The sequence below is a fragment of the Camelus dromedarius genome, chromosome 34, assembly GCF_036321535.1.
Source record: "Camelus dromedarius isolate mCamDro1 chromosome 34, mCamDro1.pat, whole genome shotgun sequence".
Taxonomy (NCBI): Eukaryota; Metazoa; Chordata; class Mammalia; order Artiodactyla; family Camelidae; genus Camelus; species Camelus dromedarius.
In genome coordinates this window covers 5425968-5438754 of record NC_087469.1, presented here as the reverse complement: position 1 = coordinate 5438754, position 12787 = coordinate 5425968, and the positions used below count along the sequence as shown (strand labels likewise).

The window sequence follows — 12787 nt, the reverse complement described above, 5'->3', positions numbered from 1 at the left end:
GCTGGTGTGAGCGGCCCCAGTCTGCCCGACACCCAGCGGGAGTGAGCTCCCTGCACCGCTGGCGAGGAGGAGGTCTCTGCCCTGTGGGCGCCACACAGAGCCCAGATAACTTACCCACCGTGTGACATCACCACCTCGCCCCCTCCCCACATCCGCACCTGCCTCCTCCTCGGTGGGAACTCATCCCTATGTATTATACACACACCGCACCACACACACGCACACGCGCACACACGCCCCATAGCAACACCACTGGCCCCAGAGGCCAGTCCATCTCTAAGCAGGGGGCTCAGATTCACAGCTTTATTGACATCGGGGTTTGAAACCTGGCCTGGCACAGCAAAGGGTGGGACAGGGGGACCGAGGACCAAAGGTCCCATGTAGGATCACTCGTGGGCAGTTGGAGCAGATCCTTTCCTCCTCCGTAAGAGACTGGGGGGCAGACCCAGGCACTGGGACCAGGGCCACCAGGAAGGTGGTCAGTGTAGTCGCAGGGGCCTGGCTGGGGCTTTCAATGGGAAGTGGAAATTTCCTCCAAACATTTCCTCCTGGCCATGCACAAAGCACACACGCCTGGCAGCCCTGAGCAACGCCCCCCTTCCACCACCCAGGGGGCAAGTCACGCAGACATGAGCTGGGAGGGAACAATTCCTTCTCCTCTGTGCCTCCCTCCGATTTCAGAGAGGGTTTCTAGGATGCAAGGGCCCCTGTGAGCTCAGGAGCAAGTGGCTAAAGTTGCCAGGAGCCTTGGGAATAAAGAAGGAACTCACTTGGGGGCTGGGGTCCAGGTGCAGGAGGAGGAGGCCAGGGGTCTGCTGGAGATGCACACGGAGGAGGAGCTGAAAGGTAAGGGGACCCCTCCCTAGCTACAATCTCAGTGGCCCCCTTCCTGGCCCTCCATCACTCAGGAGATCAGGTTCCTGTCTCCTCTCAAGGTCAAAGGGGCAGGTGGCAAGTACAAGAAAGGGGCCCTGCCAGAAGCCCAGCTGCACTTCCCCCAGGAGACCCCAGGTTGTCTAAACTTCCGTCTGGGCTCCAGGCTCAGCCCTGCCCAGAATGGCCAGCGAGGGATCCTTGTCCTCTAGGAAGGTGACAATGCCCTGCTTTTGGCTCCGGAGGGCCAGCTGCAGGGGGGTGCAGTCCACCCCGTCCTGGGTGTCCAGCCGGGCACCGGCCTTAATCAGCACTCTGAGGATGGCCATATTGCCCCTGAGGGCAGCCACGTGGGCAGGTGTCCAGCCCACTTTGTTGCGGGCATGCACATCGGCCTGGCGCTCCAGGAGGTTGGTGACACACAGGAAGGCACCCCTCTGGACCGCCAGGTGAAGGGGTGTCCAGCCTGACTGCTCGGCAGCATTGGGGTCAGCCCCACATTGCAGGAGTACTGACACCACCCCCTCCACCCCATGGCGAGCAGCCAGGTGCAGGGGGGTCCAGCTCATGCCTCCGGGAGCCCCCACATCCGCGCAGCTCTCAGCCAGCAGGTGGATGATCTCCAGGTGGCCCTTGTAGGCTGCTAGGTGCAGGGCTGTCCAGCCCTGCTGGGTTGGCAGCTCAAGGCTGGCCCCGTACCTGAGCAGCATCTTGCAGATGAGGTATTTGCCCCTGGCAGCCGCGATGTGCAGTGGGCTGTAGCCGCTCTGGTCAAGGGCATTGGGGGCTGCCCCGCTCTTTAACAGGTGTTGGATGGCCCTCACTTTGCCTTGCTCCACCGCCAGGTGCAGTGGTGTCCTCAGGTTTCTCTGCCTAGCATCCAACTCGGCCCCCTGGGTCGTCAGCAGCTTAATCAGCTTGACGTGGCCAAAGTAGGCAGCCACATGGAGAGGGGTCTTGCCCTCAGCTTCACTCAGGTTGGGGTCAGCCTGACGGGAGGCCAGAAACCGTGACACATTCTCAAAGTTGTTCTGCGCAGCCAGGTGGAGTGGGGTCCACCCCTTGTGCTCCTGGGCATCCACACAGGCCCCGTGGTCCAGGAGCAGACGAGCGGTGCGGTCATCCCCATTCTGGGCCGCAAAGTGCAGCAGGGCCCAGCCGTCCTCATCCTCCAGGTTGGCGTCGGCGCCATGCTCCAGGAGCAGGGCACAGAGGTCGGGCTGCTGATCCTGGGTGGCGATGAGGAGGGGCGTGTAGCCGCAGGCTGTCTGGCAGTCCACATCGACCTCGTGGGCCAGCAGCAGCCTCACCTGCTCCAGGCTGCCCTGCGCCACCAGGAAGTGGAGAGGGGTGACCTTGTTCTGGCATAAGTGCAGCTGCTCATCACTTGGGACCAGGCTCTCACTGTCTGAGAGATGCAGGACCTGCTTCAAGTAGTCTGCTGAGCCTGCTGGGAGGAAGATGAGATTGAGAAAAGGACCTCTGACCTGTCCAGAGGTCATCCTGGCCATCCCCCTGCCTCCTGGAAGTACCATCCAGAACCAAGACATAGGAGGAGGGCAATGTCTTTCTCGATACCCCAGATCTCTACGTGGGCCCCACTGTCCTAAAGAGCTGAGTCTCTGGCATCTTCACGTACAGATGAGGAAGAAAGAGGCTGGGGTGCAAATTCTGACTCCACCCCTTAGCATCATGTGCCCTCTGCCTCTTTAAGCCTCCAGATCCTGATGTGTAAAGGGGACACGAACAATGCCCACCTCACGCCACCACTGGGAGGACAAATCACGTAGGTGAGAACTTCCAGAGGAGCGCTTGGCACAAAGTAAATAAATGCAAATTGAAGATCAGTTTGTGGTGAAGCTCTGAGATCTGAACTCCTCCTGAGGTCATTAAGGACCCACTTCCTCCGGCTCTTCCCAGTGGTACATTAGAATTAAAAGCAACAATTTCCAAAACAGAACAACAAACAGATGAAAATCACTGCCCAGGCCAAACCCCCAGAGACTCTGAGTGAATTTTTCTAGGGTGGCTCAGGCAACGTGTATTTTTTTCATTCCCCAAGTAATTCTAATTATGCAGCTGGGGTTGGAAACTGATGCTCCCCGATCCCTCAGGCCAGGAAGGGAGGAGTCCGGCCTCAAAAGAGCACAGACCTGAAGGGGAAGCAAAGCCAGGACCCCCAAGGGCATGTGCATTTCTGGAACACAGGGCCAACTGCCGGGAAAGGGACACCTGGACTCCTGATTTGTGACGGGCCTGGGGAAGAGGGCGGGCCAGGGAGGCTGCGGAAAGGATAGGGGTTGATTCCACTTTCTCCTCGCTGTGGGTTCTCTGATTCCAGCTGTGTGTTCGGGACTCACTGCTGTCTGTTAGCTCCTGACCGACCTCCTCACTGACCTGGGGAGGCGGAAGCAGATGTGGAGGGGAGATCAGATGGGCAGGGTAGTTCTGGTCTGTGCCGTCCTCCACACCTCCCCTCTCTCCGGCACTCTCTGCCACCTGTCAGGACTCCCAGCCCACCCCATCCTCGGAGACCCTCTCCTCTCTCACCTCTGCCACCAGCTGTGTCTAGAGGAAAACCCTGCGCAGGGGATACCCTCCCAGAAAGAGGGGGCCCAGGGCCTTGAGTTCCCCATGGGCCACAGGGAAGGCAGGGGGGCTCCATGAGTTTAGTTGGGAGCCACACGCTAGCCCATGGCTGGCCCCCAGGTGAGGCTAAGGACCAGAGAGCAGGGATGATGCTGGCTGACACCCACGGTGGGAGAGCCTAGGGGAGCCCGGGAGAGCCGCGGTCTCCCTCCGCAGGACCCGCTCTGTTTCATCCCACACATGAAAGGGAAGGCATGTCCTTCTCAGAGGCTCTCAGCTACCACCAGCCCTTAGACTACCTTTGAGCAAATCAGGAAAAGGTGTCCCCGAGTGGCTGCCTGGCTTGGCCCGCGGAGGCTGAACTGGCTCCGGTCCCCACCTGCCCCTCGGCCAGGCGGCCTGCGAGGAGGGCACGCCTGTGCGCGCATCCTCAGCGCCTGCCAGAGAGCGGGCCCCGCCCCCACTCACCTCCCGGGGCCCGCGCAGGCGCCATGTGCAGGACACCTTCCTGGCCAGGGCCTCGCTCTCCGGGTCGGCCACAGCGCTCTGGAGCAGGGACAGCAGCATGTCTGTCTCGACTGTGACGTCTGCTCCACGAAGCAGAGAGAGAGCAAAAGAAGTGACAGGCTGGCCAGCAGTTCCTTCCCCGTTTTAAATACCCTACCATGTCCTGGGTCCTCCGTCCCAAAGCCCATCCCGGGGCTCGGGGCCATCCGCACATGCGCACCAGGAGGGAAGCGAGCTGGGTCCCAGCCTTGGCTCAGTGGGGCCACATCTGGCAAGTCGTTGACCCTTTGAGGGTCAGACCTTTTCAGTAGAATGAGGGGGCAGGGCTAGGCGATCTCTAAGACTCTCACGTTTACACGTATATGTGCGTTTACATAATCCCTGAAGGAGGGGATGACCTCAGGGTCCATCCATCCTGTGATCTCATGGTCTGGGAGCATTTCACAATGAGGACACTGCAGCTAACTGGAGACCCAGAAGCAGCAGAGCCAGGCCTGGATGCCTTCAGACAATGAGGGTTTTCTCCTCTACCTCCCAGAGGGGTCTACACTAACCCGAAGAGCCTGGACTGCAGTTCCCTGGCCCCACGGGCCATCCCCCGGAACTGTGATGCAGAATCTGCCCCAGTGCCATCAGGGCCCTCCCTGCAGAGCTCTCAGGAGTGGCTTGGGGCTTCAGTCATCTCTCCAGGCCCGCCAGCATCCCCGCCCCACCCTGCTCCCCAGTCCTTGTGTAGGCCAGGCTGATGAAAACCTGAAAACCAAGGCCTCTTCTTGGGGTCCTGGTCCCAGCAGCGCCTCATGAGGTCCACCACCTGCTGGACTTCACCCGGCCACTCATCGGAGGCAGGCTGCAGGGATGGCCGCACACCTGCGGCCACTCGGATGATAATGGGCATCATGTTGAAACCTGTGACGGGAAACCCAGGCTGTGCGGTGCTGGGGGACAGGGGTGGAGGGGCTGGGCAGGAGGCAGGGGCTCTGAGGATCTGACAGGGCAGGGCACACAGCAGGGGCTTCATAAATGCACGGTGAGTTAAGGGTTAAACTACAGGCCGGCTTGAGGTTCAGGCTTAAGCAGCTGGGTCTCTGGTCCAGCTCCAGGCCCTCCCAGGCCACGACGGGCCACGCCCCTCACTGCGGGCCTTTGCTGTCCCAAGGCGGCAGGACTGAGCAGCTGGACTAGTTACAGGCTTTACTTTGAACTTCACTAGGTTATCCAAGTTCCCTGACAATCTGTTTACCTGGCACCTGCGTGGCAGGGCTGGGGGTGGAAGAGGCAGGAAAGAGCGCTTGGAAGCCAAGGAATTAGAGGCAGAAAGCGTGGCTTGGGCTGAGGTTTGCCCTGCCTTTCACTGTCACATGAGCTCTAGAAAGTCTAGGGGAGGAAGGATGAGGGGGGTGAGGACAGGACTCCTGAAAGAACAGTGTGGCCCCCAACACAAACTGCCACCTGCCCCACCCCCACGAGCCCCCGCCCTCCCACAGCCCCTTCCAGGACCCCACCTGACAGTGCCACCGTCACCTGTTACCTGAGTACGGTTTCTTCTGCGTGAGGAGCTCCCAGATGACAATCCCAAAGCTGCATACAGGGGACAGTAACCCTGAGTGACTTTCTCAGATATGCACGGTCACCCCAGCCAGGGGGGTCCCACGGACCACACAATCCCAGGTTAAAGCCTCTCCAGCCAGAGCCGCCCTCCATCCCTCCTCCTCCCACGTGGGCAGGGAGGGGCCAGACCTCATCCCTGTCCTGCCCTGCCTTCTGGGCCGGTGAAGTCCAGGCAGAGGGTTGACAACAAGCTACTTCCTGGGTGTGTGGCAGGGAGCCCAGCCTCCTCCTCACCTGTACACATCGTATTTGGGCCCCGGGCCCTTGTTAGTCTCCAGGAACATCTCAGGGGGGATGTAGCTCAGCGTGCCCTGCAGAGCTGACCTCTTGATGTATTGTATCCGGGTCGACTGTTCCATCCACTTGGACAGGCCGAAGTCTGAAACCTGGGAGGAAGCCAGAGGTGGGCGGGGCAAGACAGTCTGGCCTCCAGAAAACTGCCTGGACTTCTCATCCCTGCCCTGTCTTCATTTCCAGTCTAGTGTTGCCATTGAGAGCGTGAGCTGTCTCCTGGGGCTACCCCATACGACACAATGAACTTGGACAAGTTAGTTATCTTCTCAGAGCCTCAATTGTCTCATCTATAAAATGGGAAAATATGGGTACTTAGGTCCTAGTGCTACTATGAACATGAAATGAGGAAACAGGCAAAAAGCACTCAGAACCGTGCCTGGTGTAGCACGTGGTTGGTGCAGCCATTACCCAGAGGACTGTGGAGAGAGCTGCCAGCTTCGGTGAGCTTCCGTTCACCCCACTGCCGTGAGCCCCGAAGCACTTATGCCATGTCTGTTATCCCGCACTTTGCTTCCATCCATTGATTCATTCAGACACTGACTGACAATTCACTGAGTGCCAACTAGGCCAGGCACTGAGGACAGGTCTTTGCACCTATGGCTCTCCTAAGTGCTTATTCAAATACAGTCACTAATGAAAAAGTTTCACAAATGGCTATCCACTTACAACTGGGGTTAGCCACGTGGAGAGACAGAGGTACAGTGAAGGTGTATAACAGGGGCTTGTAGGGGTGGATCAGGGAAAACCTCCCTGAGGAGGTGCTGTTTAAGCTGAGAGCTGAATGATGAGTAGGCCTTTGCTAGAGGGAGTGGGGGAACACTGTTCTTGGCAGTGAGAACAGAATGTGCAAAGGTCCTGGGGCAGAAATAAAAGTGTGACGTGTTTTATAGGAACTGAAAAAATGGCCATTGTGACCTTTTTAAAGAATCATCTCATCCTTTACATGCATCCTCGTTTGAAGCAAAGAATGGGAGGGACTAGGGTTATTCTACCCACTCTAGCAATGAAAGACTGAGATCCAAAGAGGGTTATTGCAGGCATCCTGATACCCAGTTTCATGCACCAAATTCCAATCTGCTTTAGGTGTGATCCCTGCCTGTAGTATTTGTCCATGAAGGGAGCTGCTTAAAACTCCTGACAGGTCAGTCAGGCAGGTGGATAATCTTGCTCATCAGGAGAAGACTCTGGAGTAAAAGGGGCAGAGAGGTTCACCAGGGACCTTACCTTGACATGCATGTGGCTGTCCAGGAGGATGTTGCCTGGCTTGAGGTCCAGGTGGAGCAGAGGTGGCTTAATGCTGTGGAGGAAGTTCATGGCCAGGCTGGTCTCATGGATGATGTGGAACTTGAGCTGCCAGCAGAGGCTGTGGGTGGGCAGCATCTTCTCCAGGGAGCCGGTGGCCATGAACTCCATCACAATACCCAGGGGCTGCTTGCATACCCCATAGATGGCCACGATGTGCTGAAACTTGATCTTCTCCATTTTGGCTACTTCTTCAATGAGGCAGTTCACCTCGGAGCTATGGAGGGGCGGGAGCACGAGATGGAAGGAGGTGACCCTTTAGTTACAAGAGCAACTAGCAGAACACACAAACTAGGCTTGATGCCAGGCTGTGCAGACCCAGAGAAGCCTCGGGAGCTTGCAAGGCAGTGGAGGAGGAAAGAGGCATGAAAAGATGCTCAGGCGATGCATGAGGGTCCAGATGGCCCCAGCAATGAGTCAGGAAGTAGATGAATCTGCAAATTTAAGAGGGAGCCCATTCTATAGAAGTGGCCACAAAAAGCCTACCGTTTATTCTGGCTACTTGTCTGTAAGTCTATCTCCCCCAGGAGATTGCAAGCCCCTGGAGAACCAATGGCATGCCTCCTACTTCTGTTTTAAAATATCATTTATTGCCATTTTGATTATGAAAGTAATACATGTATCTTGTAGAAAAATCTAGGAAATAGAAAAGAAAGTTAGATCTTCAGTAATCCAACCTTCCAGAGCTGGCCTCTGTTCATCATTTAGTATATTCTTTCCCAACACATTTCAATACATTTTCTCCCCCCCTTTCATTCCTTTCTTCTCTCCCCCTCGCCATCACATAGTGTGAGCTGTTTTATGACCTGCTGTTCCCTGTTAGTGGAGCATCCTACGTCCTTATTCTCCCAAAGTGAGCTCTGTAGTGGCTGCATGGTATTCCACTTTAGAGATGAACTTTAATTATCCATCTTTGTCCTCCCCACAGCACATGGCCATGCACAGCACAACACATCCTTGTGGAACTGAACAGAAGTCAAGACTTACGGGAAAGCCTTACAAAATAGGCATTTGCAAAACTTTCACTCCTTTCACTGTACCTGCCCACGGAACAGTAAATATGCAAATTGTTAGGGGTTGCTCGGGGACTGCGGGGATGAAGGTTAAGGAGAAATGACATTTTTAAAAAGCAAAGTATTTGCAAAGCTGCATTGGCCATGCAGTCAGAGGCTGCTGGAAATGTGCTCACAGGACCTCCCTGGGAAGCAAGCCAGAGATTCTTGACCTCTAGGAAAAAACCCCTGCTCTCCCTCACATCTGGACGGGTGGGCTAGTCCAGGTTTCTGCTGTTCTCTTATTTACTTCTCTACTGTTTATTTTTTTAAAATACAGTTGAGTTTATTTTATTTATTTTTTACTTTTGGGGGGGAAGGTAATTAGGCTTATTTATTTTTTAATGGAGGTACTGGGGATTGAACTCAGGACCTCATGCATGCTAAGCACACGCTGTACCACTGAGCAATACCCCCATCTTTTACTTTCTTTACCGTTCAAGGGATCTCCTTCCTGCTCTGATATTTTTTTAAATCTGTCTCCTTTTGTCCTTTTGAGTTCACAGGAACTGAGAAGACCTGTGTCATGAAGTAGAAAAAGCAAGGGATCTGGGATTGCACTGCTCTGATTTCAAATTCTGTTTTCACCACTTATTTTCTGCATAACCCTGAACAAGCAAACTCACCGGGCCTCAGTTTCTTAACTGTAAAATGGGAACAACAGTAATTTGCACAATTAACCCTTGACACCCAGACTTCTTGAAAGCATTTGCTGCATCCATTGCCTCTCTCTTTTCCTCATCTCCCACCACCCCCTTCCATCTGGTTTCTGGTCTCAATACTCCACTGAACAGCTGTTAGTAAAGTCACCAATGACCCCCCACATCACTATAGCCTACTAACAATTTCCAGTTCTTGGCTTAGGGTTAGTTCGTTTATGGTTCCTTCACAGGTTCCCATTCTGTTGCTGGACCAGCGGGCCCAGTCCCAGGCCCTCTTCTTTCCTCGCCTCACTCTGTGCTCTGTCTCTAGGCAGTCTCAGAATCTCCAACTGGGTATTCAGCATTTAATGCATCCAAAGCTGAACTCTCCATTCTCCCCTCAATCCTGCTCCTCCTTCAGCCTTCCACATCCCAGTGAGTGGGGCCTCCATCCTTCTAGCCTTCAAAGGTCTTGATGTTACCCTTGACTCCTCGCTTCCTCTCCTTCCCTTGGTGCATCCTGTCAGCTCTACCTTCAAAACATAGCAAGAATCAGGCCACACGTCACCACCTCTGTCTGCTGGCATCTTGGCCCAAGCCTCCCAATTGTCTTCTTTACTTCTGTCTCTTTTCCTCCACCGGCAGCCAGAGTGATACTCTCAAAATATCAATCAGTGCACGTCACTGTTCTGCTCAGGACCACCTAGTGTTTCTCTTCTCATTCACAGTAAGAGCCGAAGCTCTTACACTGGCCTATGTGGCCCTGCCTGCCCTGCCCCTAGGCATAGATCGCTGATCTCATCCCCTACTCATCACTCCCTCCCTGACTCCCTTCCTGCCGGAAGGAGCTCTAGTTCTTCCTCCATCGTGTCAAGGCTATTCCCACCTCAGGGCCTTTGCACGTGCTCTTCCCTCTGCCTAGACCACTAAGAGAGCCTAAGAGAGCCACATGGTTTGCTCTTTCTTTGCTTCAAATCTCTTTTCTCAAGTGGTACCTAATTAGTAAGGACTTCAAGGCTATAGAAAATAGCAACCCTATTCCAACTCCAACCATCCTTATCCCTCCCAGAAGAGGAGGAGGAAGAAGATGAGGACAAGGAGGAGGAAAAGGATGGTGAGGAGGAAGAGTCTGATGATGAACATAATGGAGGAGAAGATGTAGAAAGGAAAGATGATGAAGATGAAGTTAGGGGAGAGGAAGAATTTGGATGTGTTGGAGAAGTTGATGAAGATGAAGATGATGAGGATGAAGGGGAGGAATAAAGTGGGAAAGGTGAAAAGAGAAAGAAACAGATGATGAAGACAGATGATTAAGACCCCAACTAACCTGCAAAATAACCACACCTTGCTTTACTGGTGTTTATTGGCTGGACTGCTCAAATAGATTTGGTAGCAGTGTTTTGGTTTTTGTTTTTATAAGGTAGCTCTGGTACAAATTCCAGGACACCCACCCAACCGAAGAGCCAAAGAATAGTGATTGTGACATTCTGCCTTCCTCCATTTAGTCCCTCTTGGAAATCCACCAGCAAGCTTGGGGACTTCACCCCCCAAAAGTTATAAGCTTTGTTAAGTTTTCGTGTTAGACTCTTGCTGTAGCCTGGAGAGCTGTGACTGGTAAGTCAGTCATCTGTGGCCACCAGTTGCACTGAAATTGTAACAGCATTTTTTACTTTCTGGACAACAGAGAAGCATTGTAAATAAAATCTTGCCATTTGGAGAAGGGAAAGCCCACACGTTAGTATTTCCAGATCAAATGTTTCTTTGGAAGATCAGACTATTCAACTCTCCTCTTAGGAATTTTAATCAAGGAAAATGTCAAATGGTTGTAAGGGATATGGATAAAAATATTTGTTTGTTGGTTTGTTCGTTTGTCTGTCTTCCTCCATTAGATTATAAACTCCATGCGGGAAGGAACTTTGCTTTGTTCACTCAGTGCTTAAAATGAATGAACGTCATCGACGTCCTAGCTTCAGTGACCACCTAAAACAAATGACTCACACATTTCTGTATTGTTAGCTCAGTGCTTTACTCTGAAGCCTCCTGGAAAATCCTTCTCGGCTGTTTAAAGGCGCCTAAAACTCCACGTGTACAAAAGTGAACTCACAGTCTTTCTCTCCAAACCTGGGCCTTTTTTCATAGTCTATTTATTAATTATCAACAACCTCATTGAACGAACATGAACACCAATTACGTGCCAGGCACGGAGGACAGAGCAGTGAACAAAACAGAGCCAGATCCTGCTCTCAAGAAATAGACATTCTAGTGGACCCTTTGTTTCTCTGGGCCAGCCAGACACCAAGTATCAGCAAATGTGGTGGGAATGAGACAGGAGCCTCATCTCAATGGGAAGGCAGAGTAGTAGGAAAAAGGTAGTAGGAGGTAAATGAAGCATGCCAAGGAGTGGCCATCGTGCTTGGGACAGGACTTGGGAGGAGTCAGAGAGAAAAACAAGGACAGAGACTTCAGCATCCCAGACTTGACCTGCCAGCAGGGCCTGTGTGAGGGCCGGCGAGTGGCTGGACAGGCTCTCAGGCCAGCAGACGTCTCCTGCACCCGCTGCAGCCTGCGATGGCTGCCCCGGGGCCACATCAGCCAGCCAGGGGAAGGGTGAGTGCGGTTCCCCCCAGGTCACTGAGCATCCCTGAGCCCAGAGGCACAGCCCCTCAGCAAGCCCAGTGCTGCCTGGCCTGCGAGTTTGGGGCGGGGTAGAGGGTGGCAGAAGGCCTTAGGGAACAGTCCTCACCAGGCTGACACCCAGGAGGAAGGAGGTGCTGGAAAATAGGAGGTGGGAACAGTCTGGGAGGTCGGATGGAACAAAGGCATCTCTGCAGGGTAGTTCCTGCTCACCTTTGACCTCGGTGGATTTCACAAACAGGTTTGATTCCACACATAGGGCCAAGGGTATTTCAGAGACGGAAACAGCCGTGCCTGGGGAGCTCAGGCCACTGGACAGAGCTTAGAAACTCTAAGAGGACGATCCTCAGCCTCAACCCGGCCGCCCCTCCCTCAGAAGCTTCCCAGGCTTCGGTTTCCCCTCCGTGAAAGGAGTGGGGAGGTACCTGGTGGCGTCAGGCAGGAGGCAGGCGGGGCACTTGATGGCATGCTCTGTCCGCCAGCGCTTGTGCCGGGCCTGGAACACCTGGCCGAAGCCGCCGCTCGCCACTCGGCGCCAGTCGCCCTCGAAGTCGTCGCGGGTGAAGACGGGGAGGCTGCCCAGCCGCTGCTCCACGCTCGCGGCCATGGGGTCGGCCCGGCCCCTCCAGGCTCCGCGCGCTCCCTGCGCGGCTGCAGCCGCCGCTTCCTGCTCCGCAGGTCCCAGGAGGGTAGGGATGGGGAGGCAGGCGGCCCTCCCTCCTTCCGCGCAAGGAGGAGCGGGTCCTGCCCCGCAGGGGCGGGGAAAACCCAACCTGAGCCCTGAGGCCCCCGGCAGCGATGGGGGCTTGGAGCTGGAAGAGGGAACATTCCTCCACAGCATCCCAAGAGACCCCGCCCCGCCCCAGCATCCTTCCTCAGTCTCAGCCCGAGATTTCCAACCCCCCACCCCCAGCTCTCAGCCCTTGAGCCTGGGCAGGTGCTGGGAGAGGAAGTCGTTCCGAATTTGGAAGCAGGAATCTGGCCAGAGAGGTCGGCCCCCTTTGATTTAGTTCTAAGTGGAAGCGGATTCACTTATTCATGCAACTTACAAGTTTATGCAAGGTTCGAGGTTGTGCGAGGCGTCTCCGTGGTGGCGTGGGGGAGCCTGGAAGCCACCCCTCCATAGCAAGTACGGAGTAAACAAGTTGTAATGGGGATCTTCTGGGCTGACTCTGTTGGCCTGACTGGCTTAAAGCTGTTGTTGGCTTTTTGTTTGTTTCTCTGTCAATCAGTCTCCGCGTTCTAAAGGTCACCAAGGAGGGGTCAGCAGGACCCGTGGGGTGA

At 54.7% G+C, this 12787-nt stretch overlaps 1 protein-coding gene across 1 annotated transcript; it reads right to left on the bottom strand.

Annotated features, from left to right (window-relative positions):
* Positions 1-344: 344 nt before the first annotated feature.
* On the bottom strand, positions 345-12110 carry ANKK1 (ankyrin repeat and kinase domain containing 1). Its single transcript, XM_031443703.2, has 8 exons — positions 11929-12110; positions 7099-7393; positions 5815-5966; positions 5501-5550; positions 4723-4878; positions 3931-4049; positions 3234-3270; positions 345-2320 (listed from the first exon to the last, which is right to left on the bottom strand). The coding sequence occupies exons 1-8, from the start codon at positions 12108-12110 to the stop codon at positions 1017-1019; spliced, it is 2295 nt and encodes a 764-aa protein (XP_031299563.2). The 3' UTR covers positions 345-1016.
* Between the last annotated feature and the right edge of the window lie 677 nt (positions 12111-12787).